This window comes from Camelina sativa, chromosome 11, assembly GCF_030686135.1.
Source record: "Camelina sativa cultivar CO46 ecotype springtype chromosome 11, ASM3068613v1".
In the NCBI taxonomy this organism is placed as follows: domain Eukaryota; kingdom Viridiplantae; phylum Streptophyta; class Magnoliopsida; order Brassicales; family Brassicaceae; genus Camelina; species Camelina sativa.
Window position 1 is genome coordinate 7,452,285 of NC_141890.1, and position 17,992 is coordinate 7,470,276.

At 38.7% G+C, this 17,992-nt stretch overlaps 5 protein-coding genes and 1 pseudogene across 10 annotated transcripts; 4 read left to right on the top strand and 2 right to left on the bottom strand.

Annotated features, from left to right (window-relative positions):
• The first annotated feature begins 59 nt into the window (after positions 1–59).
• On the top strand, positions 60–3,239 carry LOC104722351 (casein kinase 1-like protein 1). 2 transcript variants are annotated; one of them, XM_010440501.2, is made up of 14 exons: positions 60–629; positions 733–773; positions 867–936; positions 1,033–1,181; positions 1,286–1,381; positions 1,473–1,543; positions 1,618–1,679; positions 1,799–1,862; positions 1,948–2,032; positions 2,120–2,246; positions 2,334–2,416; positions 2,495–2,558; positions 2,665–2,780; positions 2,871–3,239. In XM_010440501.2, exons 1-14 carry the CDS (start codon positions 554–556, stop codon positions 3,126–3,128), a joined length of 1,362 nt encoding a protein of 453 aa, XP_010438803.1. In that variant the 5' UTR covers positions 60–553; the 3' UTR covers positions 3,129–3,239. The 2 variants fall into 2 exon arrangements, with proteins under 2 accessions (XP_010438803.1, XP_087331717.1); XM_087475591.1 differs by having other exon boundaries at positions 95–629; positions 867–1,181.
• A 146-nt stretch (positions 3,240–3,385) lies between these two features.
• LOC104727742 (glycylpeptide N-tetradecanoyltransferase 1 pseudogene) lies at positions 3,386–8,537 on the top strand (annotated as a pseudogene). The gene is made up of 3 exons (XR_015572599.1): positions 3,386–3,544; positions 3,830–5,500; positions 5,588–8,537. The product of XR_015572599.1 is annotated as a glycylpeptide N-tetradecanoyltransferase 1 pseudogene (transcript).
• On the bottom strand, positions 5,513–8,413 carry LOC104722350 (disease resistance protein RPS2-like). Its single transcript, XM_087475589.1, has 2 exons — positions 5,817–8,413; positions 5,513–5,723 (listed from the first exon to the last, which is right to left on the bottom strand). Exons 1-2 carry the CDS (start codon positions 7,692–7,694, stop codon positions 5,607–5,609), a joined length of 1,995 nt encoding a protein of 664 aa, XP_087331715.1. The 5' UTR covers positions 7,695–8,413; the 3' UTR covers positions 5,513–5,606.
• Positions 8,538–10,662: 2,125 nt separating the features above from the next.
• On the top strand, positions 10,663–13,211 carry LOC104722349 (protein phosphatase 2C 56). Its single transcript, XM_010440499.3, has 4 exons — positions 10,663–11,932; positions 12,012–12,302; positions 12,410–12,515; positions 12,603–13,211. Exons 1-4 carry the CDS (start codon positions 11,384–11,386, stop codon positions 12,959–12,961), a joined length of 1,305 nt encoding a protein of 434 aa, XP_010438801.2. The 5' UTR covers positions 10,663–11,383; the 3' UTR covers positions 12,962–13,211.
• LOC104722348 (mitogen-activated protein kinase kinase 1) lies at positions 13,201–15,659 on the bottom strand. 3 transcript variants are annotated; one of them, XR_015572600.1, is made up of 8 exons: positions 15,256–15,659; positions 14,899–14,983; positions 14,670–14,804; positions 14,354–14,574; positions 14,064–14,246; positions 13,735–13,958; positions 13,591–13,636; positions 13,201–13,490 (listed from the first exon to the last, which is right to left on the bottom strand). XR_015572600.1 is itself a non-coding variant. In XM_010440498.3 (8 exons), the coding sequence occupies exons 1-8, from the start codon at positions 15,324–15,326 to the stop codon at positions 13,401–13,403; spliced, it is 1,059 nt and encodes a 352-aa protein (XP_010438800.1). In that variant the 5' UTR covers positions 15,327–15,659; the 3' UTR covers positions 13,201–13,400. The 3 variants fall into 3 exon arrangements, 2 of the variants coding, with proteins under 2 accessions (XP_010438800.1, XP_087331719.1); XM_010440498.3 differs by having other exon boundaries at positions 14,350–14,574; XM_087475593.1 differs by lacking the exon at positions 14,899–14,983 and having other exon boundaries at positions 14,350–14,574; positions 15,256–15,628.
• A 466-nt stretch (positions 15,660–16,125) lies between these two features.
• On the top strand, positions 16,126–17,955 carry LOC104722354 (large ribosomal subunit protein eL20z). 2 transcript variants are annotated; one of them, XR_015572602.1, is made up of 6 exons: positions 16,126–16,342; positions 16,595–16,654; positions 16,921–17,025; positions 17,195–17,316; positions 17,423–17,540; positions 17,625–17,955. XR_015572602.1 is itself a non-coding variant. In XM_010440504.3 (6 exons), exons 2-6 carry the CDS (start codon positions 16,645–16,647, stop codon positions 17,676–17,678), a joined length of 405 nt encoding a protein of 134 aa, XP_010438806.1. In that variant the 5' UTR covers positions 16,128–16,342; positions 16,595–16,644; the 3' UTR covers positions 17,679–17,955. The 2 variants fall into 2 exon arrangements, 1 of the variants encoding a protein (XP_010438806.1); XM_010440504.3 differs by having other exon boundaries at positions 16,128–16,342; positions 17,195–17,312.
• Positions 17,956–17,992: the final 37 nt, after the last annotated feature.

Below are 17,992 nucleotides of genomic sequence, written 5' to 3' on the forward strand. Positions count from 1 at the left end.
GTTAACTGATCAGTAGTAACCAAAGATTAGAAAACCAAACCGAACGGAACCAGAATGATGAATAAAAATAATAATATTAACATATCATTACCCGCAACTGCAAGGGAATTAGGAAAGAGGAGCAAAAAAAAAAAAAAAAAGACTCAAACTTTAAGAAAAACATCCTCATCGTTTTGTGTCCATCGAATCGAAAGCTCTTCTTTTTATCTTCGTATTCAATTCATTCTTGTGAGGAGAGAGAGATAGGGAGAGAGAGAAGAGCATTGGAGGGAGAAACACAACATTCCTTTTTTTTTTTAAATGGAGTCTTTTCACCAGATCGAGAGGACGAGGAAGATGATGATTTCTGGGTTTTGATCCCGCAGCGAAAAAAAAATCGTTTTTTTTTTTTTTGAATTAGTAATTCTCATTGTTTGCGTGATCTTCTGGGTTTGTTTTCTGGATTGCTGATGCGGCTGATTCTGATGGGTCCTCTTCTTCCGTCTTATTGAATCTGCGTCTGGGTTGAGATTGCAATTAGGGTTTCCTTTTGGGGGTTCGTGGTTATTAATTGATGGAGCCTCGTGTTGGAAACAAGTTTCGGCTTGGCCGGAAGATTGGTAGTGGCTCCTTTGGGGAGATCTATCTCGGTTCGTCACTCTCCCAAATTTTCTTGTTTTGGTATTCACGACGAATTCGTATTAGGTGGTGCTCCTCTCTTTAACATTGTTGTTAACTTCTGATTTTTTTCAGGTACTAATATTCATACCAATGAAGAAGTGGCTATCAAGCTTGTGAGTTCTTGTTTCTGTTTTGTTTGATCATGTTCAGTATGTTGATAGCTGAGGATTGAATCTCTTTGTTTTTTTTTTTTTTCTGTTTTCCAGGAAAGTGTGAAGACAAAGCATCCACAGCTGCTCTATGAATCCAAATTATACAGGATTCTACAAGGGGGAAGTAATGATTCTTATCTTGTAAAAAGTCTTTTCTTTCTGATTTGTTATTTTTGTTCTGTTTCTTATGACCTTTCTTTTGCCTTTCGAACTTTGGTAGCTGGTGTTCCGAATGTGAAATGGTTTGGTGTGGAAGGGGACTACAATGTTTTAGTGATGGACTTACTAGGACCGAGTCTTGAAGATTTGTTCAATTTCTGTAGCAGGAAACTTTCCTTGAAGTCGGTCCTCATGCTTGCAGATCAAATGGTACAAACCTTTTTGTCTTCTTCATCTGACGCCTTTTTTTTCATTTGCTCGTTATCTTTTAGTAAAAACTGACTTCTTTTCTTCCTTTTGGTTTTTGTGTTAAGATCAACCGTGTTGAGTTGTTCCATTCAAAATCTTTCCTTCATCGAGATCTCAAGCCAGACAATTTCCTCATGGGCCTTGGAAGGCGTGCCAACCAGGTTTATCATCTTATGTTGTAACTATATCCGTCTGATCTTATTTTAGTTCTGGTGACATCACTGGATTGAGTACGTTTATTCCTTCTCTAAGGTATACATCATCGACTTTGGTCTCGCTAAAAAGTACAGGGATAGTACAACACATCAGCACATTCCATACAGGTGAGGCGATATCCTTGTATTAGCTCTTGAATGTTCTTCCTATGAATCCTCTTTCATATGTTTCCCATTTGCAGAGAAAATAAGAACCTGACAGGAACTGCGAGATATGCTAGTATGAACACTCACTTGGGAATTGGTAAGCTCGGCAAGACCTGCTTGATAATTTATGTGTTCCAGTTGCTCTCCTAATGTGTTTTGGTATCAAGGTTTGATACTCATCTGCTGTCATTTGTTTTCTGCATTGTGAACCTGAAGAACAAAGTAGAAGAGATGATCTCGAGTCTCTTGGTTACATCCTTATGTACTTCCTCAAAGGAAGGTGAGTTTATGCTACATTGCCTAGCTTCATTTTTGACCCCTGACTCCTTCATTGTGATGACGTGTGGATTATCTTGGTGTTTTAGTCTTCCATGGCAAGGGCTGAAAGCTGGAACCAAAAAACAAAAGTATGAGAGGATTAGCGAAAAGAAAGTTTCTACATCCATTGAGGTAATTCTTTTTTTCACAAGTATGCTGCTTTCTGACTCACATTTGTGTTTCCCCTTAAGATGATTCTTATATGATCGCGCCTTGCAGGCATTATGTCGTGGTTACCCGTCTGAATTTGCATCCTATTTCCACTACTGTCGGTCACTTCGTTTTGATGATAAACCAGATTACGCTTATCTCAAGAGGATATTTCGAGATCTCTTTATACGTGAAGGTTTGAGATTTTTCTTCCCTTTGAAACGATTCCAACTTGTTAGCCCAATTCATTTTTTTTTAACAGGATTTCATTTCTCTGTCGCAGGGTTTCAATTTGATTACGTGTTTGACTGGACCATCTTGAAGTATCAGCAATCACAGCTAACCGCACCCCCATCTCGTGCCATCGTAAGTATTAACTTAAGCTCTTGGTTAATCTATCACTTTTTAGTTGGGCATTTCTGATCAAATTCTCATCTGCTGCAGAATCCTGCGGTTGGAACTAGTGCCGCCTTGCCTCCGGGCATTTCCAACATGGATAGATACACAGGTAAAGTTCCCAGATGTGCACTTATCTCTCAAAAGTAATTCTCAATCCTCTAACAGAAGTTATAGTATCCACATTATTTATTTTGTTGATCATTGTATTATCCAAGGCGAGGAAGAAGGGAGACCGCATATGGAATCATCTCGACGGAGAGTTTCAGGTGCTCTTGAGAACTCTGCAAATCTTTCAAACCAACCGACATCCTCAAGTGCTAGAGACTCCATGGTATGAAGTGCTCCTGCACTTGTTATCTCATATATGAGCTGGAAAAAGAATGTGACTTTGAAAGTATTCAACTTTGCTTTTTGGATGTAGATACCGAGCTCCTCGTTGTTTGCACAGTCAGCAGGATCATCGAGGAGAGTAGCAGCAATAAGTAGCAGCCGGGACAATTTTCCTGGAAGCGAGGAGTTTCAGAGAAGCCGTGCAGGTGACGTCAGCCGTGGTGCGATTCCAAGGAACACTCCGGTGGAGATTGCGAAGAGGTCGTCTTCCTCCACAAGAAGACACTACGAATCAGCCATTAAAGGCATAGATAATCTTCAAGTCTCCGACGAACACCACCCCCACTGATACAATAATTTGTACTCTACTTGGTCAATGACCATTTTTCTTCTTCTTCTTCTTTTTTTTTCATCCATGACAGACACTACGAAAAAATTTGAATACAGTTTGATTGATCCACATGAACTTGGTCTACTCTACACTCTCTTCACTACGATATCAAATTGGTTGGGGGAACTATATTAAATATCTATGACTATTGGGGCTTAAACGCAATAATTAAAAATTAAGATGCACAAATGCAAAATTTTCAAGGCTGGTTTTGCAATTTCATCCGATCCGGTTTAGCTCAATTCTTCCTTCACACAGTCTTCTTCTTCGTCTATGCTTCTCTTTCCTCGTCGAGTAGCGAGCGCTTACTCACTTGAGCCCTAACCTGAGGTGACGATTCCCGTAATCGGAGTTTCTATTCGACGAAATCATCAGTGAGTTTTTACGCTGCCGTCTTCATCGTCATTATCCGTGAGATCTATTTTGATCACCGATGGTTTGTTTTGTTTCATCTTGCCTTTATATATATGGGAATAACGAATCCACAGTTAGAATGCTCAATCGACCTCTGGTTTCTGTGGTTTGAGCTTCAAATCGATCCCGATTTAGCTATGGTGTTGGAAGATTTGACAAAATTCATAGCTAAATGCACTGATGATTTGGTTTTTGATTTCTTGTAATGCTCTCATAGTTTCATTACTACTTACTGTTAATGCTAGGAAATGGGAGACGACAATTCACCTCCTGACTCTTTGAAAGAGCAAGAAGCTGATCAAAATGCTCAAGAAAACGCATTAGCTGTGGACGATACTTCACTGGAAACTATAGTCCGACGATTCCAAGACTCCATGTCGGTGGAGAAAACGCACAAGTTCTGGGAGACTCAACCTGTTGGGCAGTTCAAAGATATCGGTGACACTAGTCTACCTGAAGGTCCTATTGAGCCTGCAACCCCGTTGTCTGAGGTCAAGCAGGAGCCTTACAACCTTCCTGCTGCTTATGAATGGACAACATGTGATATGAAGTCTGATTACGTTTCCTCGGAAGTTTACAACCTTCTTAAGAACAACTATGTCGAGGATGACGAGAATATGTTCAGGTTCAATTATTTGAAGGAGTTTTTAACTTGGGCTCTGCGTCCACCTGGTTATTATCAGAGCTGGCATATTGGAGTCCGTGCCAAGACTTCGAAGAAGCTTGTTGCTTTCATCAGCGGTGTGCCTGCTAGGATCAGGGTGCGTGACGATGTTGTGAAAATGGCGGAGATTAATTTCTTATGCGTTCACAAGAAGCTCAGGTCTAAGAGACTTGCACCTGTCATGATCAAGGAGATTACGAGGAGGGTTCACTTGGAGAATATATGGCAAGCAGCTTATACTGCAGGGGTTGTACTTCCGACACCAGTTGCTACCTGCCAATATTGGCACAGGACCTTGAACCCCAAGAAGCTCATTGATGTCGGATTTTCAAGACTTGGTCCAAGAATGACAATGAGCAGAACCATAAAACTGTACAAGTTACCAGATGTACCAGTTACTCCTGGATTCAGGAAAATGGAACCCTGTGATGTCCCTGCTGTAACACGGTTGCTCAGGAACTATCTTAGTCAGTTTCTCGTTGAGACTGACTTTGATGAGAATGATGTTGAGCACTGGCTTCTCCCAAGGGAGGATGTTGTGGACAGTTATCTTGTAGAGAGCCCGGAAACCCATGATGTTACTGACTTCTGCAGCTTCTACACTCTTCCTTCAACTATTCTTGGCAACCCCAATTATACAACACTGAAAGCTGCATATTCATACTACAATGTGGCCACCCGGACCACTTTTACCCAGCTGATGAATGATGCCCTTATAATCGCCAAACAAAAGGGTTTTGATGTATTCAATGCATTGGATGTCATGCACAATGAGAGTTTCCTAAAAGAATTGAAGTTTGGTCCAGGAGATGGGCAGCTTCACTATTATCTCTACAACTACCGTTTAAGAGACGCCTTAAAGCCATCGGAACTTGGTCTGGTACTCTTATGAGCTCGCATATTGTTTTCATGTTCAATTAGAATCAGCAAGTTGGAGTTTTGGGTTTTTTTTTTTTTTTTTTTTTTTCATATCTAATGTCAACAGTTGTCACCTCTCTTATTTCCTCTGAACCCTTTCCCCAAGTCTCATGAGATACTGATGCTTATCTAATGTTTTGGCAATGTGAAATTTGAAATTTCTGCATTTAATAGAAACAGTTCTCAGGTTTCTTGTCATTCTTATGCCATTTCATCTGTTTTATATGGTTTTGCTTTTGTATTCTCCATGACCTCTCTTTAGCTATAGTCTGCTCTGTTTTGTTTCTAAAGCTACATGTTACAGGCAGCAGTGGAAAATCCATGCAGCTGCCATGTTGGTCAAGTCTTCTCAAACTCTTAACTTAACATTTCTCTCGCATAATAATTAATATTTATTTGTCTTTATGTCCATAATTTACAGAGGACTCATAGCTTCTATATCAATTTGGAACGAAGCGCGGCAAGCAGTAAAGCTCTTTATTTGGTTGATCGTTTTCTAGTGCATCCCACCACTTCTCACAACAGTAAACTGTTGGCAAGTTCATTTGGACCGTCTCCTGAAATGGCAGTTTTTTCACTTTGGGGCAATTTGTGATGACTAAAGTTTCTAGTTTCTGGAAAGACAAGTGAGATGGAAGGATGCTTCTTACTTCTGGGAGATCCCTAAATGTCAAAGTCTTCAGGGCTGGAAACGATGCTGGATCGTCAACAGATGGACTCTCGTGTTCACTTATCAATTCCTCTAGCTCTCTGCAGTCTAACAGGTCAATCACCTCTAGCTTTGGGAGCTGCGAAACCCATGAGACGTTCTTCAGCTTGTGGCAGTGTGAAATGTTAATGCAACGGATATTCCTCAGACACTCTTTGCTTACAGAATTTCCCCACACTCTGCTTAATTTTTGGAGGCTGTTTAGAGTCAGAACCTCTAGACTTGGAAGCCAATCATTTTCGACATCTGTGGGTGTAACCAGGTACTCCAAGTCATGGCAACTTTTTATGCTAAGTCTTCTCAAGCTCCTACCATGGTTAGCAAGTGACGGGAGATTGAGGTGAAGGAGACCATTGCACTCTTCAACGTGCAGATGCTGTATGCAATTATGCAAGGCGCCTACCTCGTAGAGAGTTTTTAGGGTCTCCAGTGAGAGAACAGTGATACCGAGTGTGGTTAGATTCTCCATGTATTCCAAGTCTGCAAACCCGAGTTCTTCTACCACATCTTCTCCAAAGCTCTGTAGTTCCCAACCCGCGTAACTGTAATACAAGTTCAGAACCTCGAGCTTGCTCAGCCAGCATATGGCATCTCGTGGGATCGTCTGGAGAAACTGAGTTCTTTGTAGGTCCAGATGCTTCAGCTTTCTAAGATTCCCAAGCTCTTGGGGCAATGCACTTATCTTTGTTCCTGACATAGACAGATGATGCAACTCCACCAAATTCGTAATGGACAACGGAATCTCGGTGATACTTGTGAAAGACAAGTCCAAGACCCTGAGAATAGGCATACGCATGAAAAACCCTGTTGGAATCTTCTTCAAATACTTGTTCTGTTGGAGCATCAGTGTTGTCAGATTCGGGGATAGAGGTTTTTCAGGCAAGGTCTGGATTCTGTTATCTAACAATGAAATCACCAACGCTTTTTGCCAATTTTCCGCTTTAGGGGCATCAGTTAGTCCCATGCTAGGCTCTACTAAGATCAGCTCCTTATAAGTCCCCTGTTCAGATGCCATCCACAGTGCAAAGCTTCTTACCACATTATGCATCTTCACCTGTGTTTTCTCATCCCCTGTTTCCAACAAACATGCCGCTTTCAGATCCCCAATCAGAAAATATCCCTTGTAAATGGTGTTAACGCCACGGGAACTGGTGAGAAACCCTTCTCCGACCCAGTACTCAACAAGCTGTTCGATCTCTATAGAATGTTCTTCTGGGAATAAAGCGCAGTACAAGAAACAAGACCGGAGCAGATTACTCTCGAGATTGTCGTAGCTGAATTTTAAAAGGGTAAATACATAGTTCATACCCTTCATTTCTGCTGGAAATCTAGTCAGAACTTCACTAGCGTGGATCCACTCTTCTTCGGTCTCTCTGTGAGCCATGGCTCCTCCTAAAGTGACCAATGCGAGTGGCAATCCTCCACATTTACTCATTATAATCTCAGCGAGCCGGCGAATCGACGGTGACTCCAAGATATCTTTTCTCCCAACTTTATCACAGAAGAGCTCCCACGCGTATTGCTTCTCCAGAAAGTCCACTCTCAACCTGCAATCCGCACCCATAATGCTGCATAATGCCATAGACCGTGTTGTGAACATAACCTTGCATTTGTTTTCCCTGTCAGGTCGAGGAACTCCAGTTTTCTGCAAGTCTATCTCTTCCCAGGCATCATCGAGCAGCAACAAGAACCGTTTCTGTTTCAAAGCTCTGTGTATCTTCAAAGCTGTTTGTTCCCCGGTCTCCTTCTCGCCCCAAGATAAACCCAACTGCGCTCCAACAGCTTGCTGAATTGTACACTCGCCGAATTCCCTGGACATCGTAACCCATATCAGAATATCATAGGGATGGCCTTTTGTAACCAGCTCGTTGTTATGCTCTGCATTAAAGTTGTCTTCCCAACCCCACCGGGTCCATAAACCCCGATGATTCCTCTTTCTTCTTCTTCACTGAGTAAATCCAAAACCTGTTCTATCATCGTGGTAATCCCGACCACGCACTTGATCGGTATCTCCCTACAAGTCACTTGAATTGACCCGCCATCTGTTTCTATATCTTTGGAGCGTTGTCTCAGCTCACCGATGGACTTCAGTGTCGCAGAAACCTTCTTGCTCAGTTTGTAGTCGGCACAACCGAAACAACCGAGGCATCTCCTTTGCATATTCGTCCGCTGTTCCCGACGTCTAAACCTTGCTAAAATTGAGGCTGTTTTAGTCTCCGTTTCTTGCACCACACTAAGCCACTCTCTGGCACGATTTGAGCAGCTTAGTCCCTCTAGATCGTCTTGTTGGATCCGTAAATTCCGGTCATCACGTGTGGCCTTCAAATCACCGATGGCTGTTTCGAGTTCAGTGATGGCTTGTCTAAGATCAACCTTAACTCCTCTTCTCTCTGCCATATTCAAAGATTCACACAACCCCTGAGCTAAACCCACTAGTAGGGATGAGATGAAATCCATTTCGATGATTTCTCTCGCTGTTTTTTTACTTTGTCTGAGCAAACTAACTAATAGTTAAATTATTAGCTTCTCATGGCGATCGATCTGCTCATAGAGAAGATGAGGTTTTGTTAGTTGACTCATAAAGTCAAGTCAACGGTAATAATGTTGTCTGAACTCTGAAGTGACTTGGTCCAAGAAATCATGAGTAGATAGATTTGAACCTTTGCTTAATCCCTTCCTGGAAACGTTCAAGGCCCGATAACAGGTTGGCCCTCTTAAGAGTCTTCTAATTACTATAGGGATTATTTTGGTCAACAATTCCAAATAGATCTAAGACATTGATAAAAGTCCTCACTATGACTATGAAGGGTTCATTTACGTTGTGATGGTGTAATGAGATTGTGGGCTCATAAAAGATGGAAAAGAAAACAAAAAACTGAAGAGTTGAAAATAAAGAAGGGAAACAAGAGAGTGTTGTATGTTGCATATGAGAAAGAACTCATCAAGTAGTATGTTTCACCAAAAATGGGAGACATCGAGAACTTGAATGGATGTAATCATATACCAGTTTACACCTTCTTTAATTATTTTGTTAATGGGGTAATAATATAGGTAGTTAGGTACCGTTCAATTGTATTAGTTCTGTTTTTTTTTTTGTTACAAGTTTAACAACCCTACTACGTTGCCCTCAATCGCAAGGAAAGCTAACCACATATAGATATAGACATGGCGATGTGTTTTTCTTTACAACATGTTGTAATAACTTGTAAAAAGAGTAGATGATTGGTTCATTGTATTTGAGGTAGGTGTCTTGTGGGAGTATTTTGTCTGTTGTCCATCATCATCATCATCATCATCATTCAAAGCCCACTTTCACACATTTCCCTATTTGAATAACAATAATATCATGACACACATTGTCCAAAGAGTACAGCACAAGTGGCATCAAAACATATGGAAACTTTGAATATAGACTTCCTTCTTTCTTATCTGTCTGTTGAAGAATCCATCTTTGAGATATTATACTGATTTAAGAAAGAAAGGAAAAAAATAAAATAAAGAGAGAGTTTAAAGACAAGATATTTACGGAATTTAATGAGGACGAAGAAGAAAATAATATATATATATATAAAAAGGTTGCTGTCTTTGTCAGTGCAATGAACCTTTTTATTATTTATCAAAACAAAAAGAAAAAAGAAAAACTTGGTTCTTCTTCATCTTCGGCCACCGCAACCCAACTAACACATCTTAAACCGTACACGTCACCCTCTCTGGTTCCCAAAATCGGACTTTTTCTCCGGTGTACGTGTCGCTCATCCACCGGTTTTATTCTTGGCTGGTAAAAACGTGGGTCCTGTACTCCTCCTCTGTTATACTATTATTCATGTTCTCTCTAGTCTTTTCTTTTGGGTCGTTGCATTATTTATGTCCATTAATCTATCCATCTATATATTACAATAGGAATCATGTTTTTTCTTTTTTTTCTAATTTATATCGCGACAACACGCAAAATTATGTTTTCTATTATTTTCTCTGGTCAAATAAAATATAAAGTATATATATAGTTTGGTCCAATTAATGGACTTCCATGACCTTGAATCTCTTTCTCTTGTATGACAAAATTGAGAGAAAATAATATTATATTTTGGAAAAGGTTTATATGATTTTTAACATATTTTTTTAATATTTCAGCGACTAATCTCTTTTTTTTTTTGGGTCTGTAACTACAAAGACCAAATTTTCCAGCTATAGCAGTTCTACTTTTTTTTTTTTTTTGTATAGATTTTAAAAAAAGATAATTATGATTCAAAAAATTTAGGTTTGTTTTAATCCCATATAATGAATAGAATACTACTGCATAAAATGGTTTTGGTTTCCTATGCTAAACAGATTACAAACAATAGTTCTGGTTTCAAGTTTGACCAAAAAACGGTTTTCAAAAAATCAATAATTTTTAAATTATTAGACGAATAATAAAAGGATTCTCTTTAGTTAAATTATTATTATTGAGATATTTTACCGGTGGTCTTCAATTGTTTGAGAATATAAAACGCTCTCGTTTCTTTCTTATCTCTTTGTATGGATTAAGAATTGTTCTAATACTGAAAATGACATTAAATTTTTAAATTTTATTTATATTTGTATGTTTTTATTAGTCTAATGATTAGAAGCTACGAATAATGCTTTGATGTGTATTTAAAAACTTCTATTTATGAAGATGATTAAAAATATACTATATGACAAATAAATGACAAGATTTAAACTCCGACCACGACACGTCATTTAATGAAAGTCACGTTATGAAAACAATATACTATATAAAAAAATTCAATTAAAACTGATGACCTAACTAAAGTTAAAAAAGCAAAACATATTTTGCTTGACAAAACAAAAAGGAAAAGAAACAGAAATGGAAAAACGAAGCATGTGTCTTTTTTTATCATTTTAATAGATTTTTAAAATTTCAAGAACGACCCTTATTATATAAACCAACAAAATAATTAATAGCTCCTTTATATTATATATGTGTACATAAATAGTAGATTCGAAGCAATTGTTGCATTAGCATTTTAGCCTACCCCCCATTATTTTTCCTCTTTCCTTGTCTTTCTAATCTGAAAGAAGAACACAAACCAAATTTTAGAACAAGTCTTCCCTTTTTTTTCAACTTTTTATGTAATCTTCTAATAGATAGATAGATGAATCTAGATATCTCGTTATAGTTGGAAATTAATTGCAGAGAGAGCGATAGAGAGAGAGATCGATCGAGGAGGTTACAAAATCATCAATTAAGAGGTTGTAACGAATTACCCACAATCCAGGATACCCCCCTCCTTAACAAAATTCAACTCTTCTTTTTTCTCTCTGTGTTGTGATTTTCCCGGGAAAAATCTTCATGCGCTTGTCTTTGCTTTCCCTTTTTTCATAAGAGTCATGTGTTTCTTGTCTTCCTAACTATACCTTCTTCTCTTTTAGACATCTTCAGTTTTGTTCCATTGGAGCTTTAATCTCTTAATAGATCAACCACACACATACACACAAAAAAAAAAAGATCAAACCTTTACCTTAATGGAAGAAGTATCATCATCGATCGCTGGTCCTTTCAGACCATTCTCCGAAACCCAGATGGATTTCACAGGGATCAGGTTGGGTAAAGGTTACTGCATCAGCAACCAACAACAATACTCAACTCAAGCCTCCGACAACGGAGGAGATCTAACCTCATGCTCTGTTTCCGCGTCTCACGGTTCTGAATCTAGGAAAGTTTTGATTTCTCGGATCAATTCTCCTAATCTGAACATGAAGGAATCAGCAGCTGCTGATATTGTCGTCGTTGATCCCATCTCCGCCGCAGATGGGATCAACAACGCCTCAGATGTTGTTCAGAGGGAGAAGAAGATGATTAGCAGAACAGAGAGTAGGAGTCTGTTCGAATTCAAGAGTATTCCTTTATACGGTGTGACTTCGATCTGTGGAAGAAGGCCTGAGATGGAAGATGCTGTCTCCACCATTCCAAGGTTCCTTCAATCTTCCTCTGATTCGTTGCTTGATGGTCGTTTCAATCCTCAGTCAACTGCTCATTTCTTTGGTGTTTACGACGGTCATGGCGGTTCTCAGGTAATAAAAAAGATTGGGTCTTTCGATTTGGGGTTTTATCAAATTTTGCAAAGAGTCTTGATTTTGGTTTGTGTTATAGGTAGCGAACTATTGTAGAGAGAGGATGCATTTGGCTTTAGCGGAGGAGATAGCAAAGGAGAAACCTATGCTCTGCGATGGTGATACGTGGCTGGAGAAGTGGAAGAGAGCTCTTTTCAATTCTTTTCTGAGAGTTGACTCGGAGATTGAGTCTGTTGCCCCGGAGACGGTTGGGTCAACGTCTGTGGTCTCCGTTGTTTTCCCGACTCATATCTTTGTTGCTAACTGCGGTGACTCTAGAGCCGTTCTTTGCCGCGGGAAAACTGCGCTTCCTTTATCCGTTGACCACAAAGTAAGCTTTATACAGACTCAAGATCTATAGTTAGATTTGGTTGTGATTTGCTATTTAGGAGTTCTATGAATCCATTTTTCTGATGTGTGTTGTTGTTATGTGTGTAGCCGGATAGAGAAGATGAAGCGGCGAGGATTGAAGCCGCGGGAGGGAAAGTGATCCAGTGGAACGGAGCTCGTGTTTTTGGTGTTCTCGCCATGTCGAGATCAATTGGTAAGCTTTCTTTATGTTTCTTCACCCTAAAGCTTTCTTGAAATAGAAACCTTTTTTTTGCTTACGAATATGTGACATTTGCAACAGGCGATAGATACTTGAAACCGTCCATCATTCCTGATCCGGAAGTGACGGCTGTGAAGAGAGTTAAAGAAGACGACTGTCTGATTCTTGCGAGTGACGGGGTTTGGGATGTAATGACGGATGAGGAGGCGTGTGAGATGGCGAGGAAGCGGATACTCTTGTGGCACAAGAAAAATGCGGTGGCTGGGGATGCGTCGTTGCTCGCGGATGAGAGGAGAAAGGAAGGGAAAGATCCCGCGGCGATGTCCGCGGCTGAGTATTTGTCAAAGCTGGCGATACAGAGAGGAAGCAAAGACAACATAAGTGTGGTGGTGGTTGATTTGAAGCCTCAGAGGAAACTCAAGAGCAAACCCTTGAACTGAGGCAGAGAGGGTCCTTTTTCTTAATTTTTTAAAATGAATATGGGTCTCTCAAAAGAAAAAATATTTACTAGTATTAATTTGTGGTTATTGTTAAATTATTATTTTTTAACTAACAAGCTTTATGAGATAATGTAGCTTAATGTGTTAAGCCATTGTCTTGACGTTCTAAAAAATGCCCCTTGTATTTTTCCACCAGGGCTAATTGTAATATGGTTACAACATTCAATAAAATGTAGTACTTTTACGAAAACTGAAAGATATATTACTGTCTAAAACACAAATTGTAGATGTGTATGTAAGAGTGATTTGAAAGTAGTACACAAGTAAATCGAAGTTTGTAGATTAGTCTTTTATAAAGTCAAAACATGTCGTAGATTTTGTCTTTCTAGTGGGATATGAACTAGAACTTGGTGGTAAAAACGATTGCTCAAACTCGGTTCTAGTTAGCAAGTGGGGGAATCAAAGATCCTGCGTTGGTAAAGTAAGCGGATAGATTTGCATCTTCAAACATATTCACGAACTTGTGTTCCTATTCACCAGAAAAATTGCAACAAAACAAGTCGTTAAAGGTGGTCCAAGACATATTAGTAGAAGAAAGACACACAAGAGTCTTTGTAAGATTTACGCACCAGAAGCTCCTTTGCAGATTTTCTGTCTCTTGGATCTTTTTGTATACTACACAAGTTAAAAGCATCATTTCAAGTGGCCTACTTGTTACAGAAAACAAAGAATGCATGAGATGAAACGGTTTGAAAAATTATCTGTGGTCTCACCATTGCGAGATGAAGGAGCAAAACTCTGGAGAAAACAGATGGGAAGGTGCACTAGGAGGTGCAGTTTCAACAATAGCGTCCACGACCTCGTACACGCTATTCCATTTCTTTTTGTGTTCTGGAGGAGTATACGGGAATTTACCCGTTGCACATTCGAGTAAAACCAGTCCTAAGCTCCATATATCGCTCTTGCTACTGTACACACTTCCCTTGATTCTCTCTGGCTGCAAAACATGGTAATACCGTAGTTCATATAAAACCTTTTTTAAGTCTCGAAACTGAGTAATGTGCCTATACTGAGTGTTATGAGGTGAATGGAGAAGACTTACAGACATATAATGGTATGTGCCCACAAAAGAATTAGCTAGACTGCTCGTGCTCGTCAAGATCTTGCTGACACCAAAGTCTGTGATCTTGACTTCACCTCTATGATTGATTAGCAAGTTCGAAGGTTTTAAGTCCCGATGAATGATTCGCCTGTCATGGTGAATATAGCAAAGACCTTGTAGCACCTGCATAATATATAGTAGAGAAGAAAGAGCTTTAGTTATGTGCTTTTCTTACAGAAGATATAAAAAAAATAGAAACGATGTTTAAAGATTTAGCGTAGAGTACTCGCTTGCAGATGGCAGCGAGCATGTTTTCAGGAACTTTTTCGACTTTCTTTAACAAGTCAGCAAGGGATCCACCATCCATGAACTCCAATATGATTGAAACGAGACCGTTATGGTAGAAAGACTGATAACATGAGACTAGAAATGGACATTGCGAGCTCAAGTTTATCCTAAGCTCCTGAGAAATCGCTTTACATGTCGATTCTTCTGTGTTCACTTGAATGACCTGAAACATATTATGAATCTTGAGAGAAGGAAGACACTCGGGAAAAAAGAAGGCAACATGGAAACACCAAAACAGAATGGAATATGGAATCGGACCTTGAGAGCGAAAAACTGCTGAGTGAGTTTGTGTTTCACTAACTGGACATTACCACTGTTTCCTTTGCCAATGACTTTGATCACTTCTAGATCTCCCAAACTCAATTGGTTGTCCAATGGCTCAATAGGAGGTGGCTGTATGTAGCACACAACAAAAAGAAAACAGAAAAAAATCATGGAGAGTGAGATCTATCAACTTCAAGAAGCATATAAATGAACAAAACTTTACAGCTCCTGGTTCAGATTGAGACACGATCTGGATTCCATCTTTATTCACTCTAAGGTCTCCATCCTTGAATGTTCCACTCTGTGTTCTATCCATTTTTTATTTACAATGTCAGAATAACAATCACTATAGTCTAAGTGAACACTGTAGGAATCGCAAAATGGTGTGAACAACAAATCCTAAAAACAGAGAACTGTGAGTGAACTATTCTGATTCACGGAATTTGATGTAAAATCCTAACAAGAAATCTAAAATTCAAAAAGGGCAGGATCCGAAGAAACATTAGCAGATAATGCCCTAAAATAAATAAAAAGAATCCAAAGAGAGAGAGAGAGAGAGAGAGAGAGAGAGAGAGTTTACAAGAATTTGGAGATGGACTGTTCAGGAGGAGGGAGAGAGATGGGATTAGGGATCAAGCTGCCTCTGTTCATGTTCTCTGGTTGTGAGATCAAAATCGTTGAAACAGAGTAGCAGATAAAACACACAAGGTCAGAGATCAGAAGGATAGAGGTGAGAGGAATGACGAACAACAGTAGACGTCGTGTAGCTCATGACAATGAAGAAGAAGAAGAAGACGAAGACTTTATTGGTAGTTGACTTGTCCTTGACTCATCTCTCCGACTCCCCCCCACTTACAAAAATGTTTCATATAGCCCATAATAATTATAATTAATTTCAATTTTATAATCTTGTGATTAATTTTCTTCGAGGAATGGTCTTCTCTTTTGAATGTGAAGTAGTATATATCTACTTTTTTTTATTATATTGTGGATTACTTAAAAGCAGGTTGATTTTATTTAGTCCTAGTACTAATCAAATTGTCATAATATTACCAAAATCAAAGAAAATGTCATAAATCACTAGATAAACACCACATGGATGGAAGAAATCAACTAAAATGATAAAACTGTGAAGTGTTTGGTAACTTGTGTCCAGTTGGATTAAACTTACATTTTTTTTTTAATCTCTTTTTTTATTGGTCAAACTTTTTTCTTAATGTATAACGCTACTCTGTTTTTTTTTTTTTTTTTTTTTTTTTAAGTAAGCATTTTTAATGGATGATGAGTTGATTCAATCTTAAAAACACCATTAAGTGTTGTAATCTATACAATAAACAAATGCTATAGTGGACGAATGGTTTGGTTATAATTAATAAAATAGTGTGTAATCATAAAAAAAAAACGAATAGTTTGGTTTTAATGTTTTCCAATTAAGCAAAATAGAAAAGAGACAAAACTTGCTTTAGGCCAAAAAAAAAGGAAAAAAAGACTTAATTTTTCTTCCGCTCTCTACGCATTTGGCACGCTGACGACGAAGTTGAACAAGCAGCAGAACCAGCAGAAGAAGACGAAGCACGACGACTCTCTCTCTCTCTCTCTCTCTCTCTCTCTGTCTCTTTTGATACGTGATTCATCTGCCCTCTTCTCTCTTTCAATCAATCTCCTCGGTGAGTTCGTCGTTTTCGTTTTACTTTCCGGAACGATCTCCGAGAGCTGGATTCATTCTCCTCATGGATTCGAACTGCTTTTTTTTAGACTTCTTCAATATATGTTTTTGTTTTTTCCTGTTTAGTCTGATTCTAGACTCTGGTTTTTTTTTTCATGGTTCTTTTGTGCTAATTTCAATTTCTGTGTTGGGGTTTGATTGCTGCCTAGGGTTTTAGCTGAAACCCACCATCTCTGTTTTTGTTTTATTGCAGAGACAATTTTAAAGATCGAGCTTTTGACATTCATCAACGCTCGTCTACTTATGGGGGAAAGTAATCATCTTTTCACCCCTCTTATGTGCTTTTTGTTATCATATTAGTCCTCAAAAATCTGTACTTTACTTAGCTCTAAGCCTCTAAGTTGTAGTTTAAATTTCATGAAATTGTGTCCTGTTTTTATACCCACAAACTATGATTTCTTGGATTAAGGGAAGAACCATGGCCTTGACTTTATAGATGAGTTAGACTGTCCCTAATCATATCCATGTATAGTAGAGTTTTCTCACCTCGTTGGATTTATCTGTCTGTTGATTTTGCAGCTGTTAAAGAGAGTGGAGATGCAAGTTCAGAGCTGGTAAAATCCATTGGTGATAAGCATGCCAGTCTCGTCAGACCAGCTGCTAAATATTACTCTGCTCTTAAAGGTACCATCACCCTTCACTACACTACATGCCCTTTCTCAATCCATTTTGAGAAACTCTTTTTAAGATGTACCCTATTGTTGTTATGTTCATCTATAGAACTCCTGCAAAAAAAATTTGGTCTTTTGCTTACCTTTTCCATCAACTAAGAGACATTAGCTTTGTATGATAGATGCTATGGTTTGTGGGAAAGGAAGATATACACTTGTAAAAGATGTGGACGAGGTAGAAAGTGGAGCTTATTATGACAAACCTCTTCCTTGCTTTGGTTGTGGCATCGGATGGTTCTCGTGAGTATGACAGTATTTGTTTTTTTTTTTTTTTTTTTTTTTCCGAGTTAAGTCAATGTGGCTTCGCTGTAACCAATTCGTTTACTTACTATTTATCTCTCCTTCTACAGCTTTCTCCTGGGGTTTTTGTTCCCTTTCTTGTGGTACTATGCGACATTTCTGTACTTCGGAAACTACTACCGCAAGGATCCTAGAGAAAGAGCTGGCCTTGCTGCTTCCGCAATCACTGTAATGACTCTTTTCTCTTTCTCTCAAACTCTTATCACTTTATACTGAGGAAATGAAGATGAAAATATATGGTGATGTTGCCAGGCGATGGGATTCTCCCTCTTGCTACTGGTGATTCTTGTTTTCAGGTGGTTCTAATGGGTTCTTTACTTAAACCGTCGTCATCATATACCATAGTCTTGAGATATATATATATATATATATATATATATATATATAATGAAAGCCCCATACTGGCCAAAGGAATATAGAGGAGGGACTTAGATACGTGTGTCTGTACATTCTCATATAATACAGATATTATATACCTCATCTTTATACTCAAGCTCTGTATCATTTTCTTCTCGCAATATACAATTGTGTACAAAAAGAAAAGAGAAAAAAATAAATAAATGAGCAAATGATTGTTTCTTTCTTGAGCTGGATATGAATGTTTTATTTTATTTTTACAT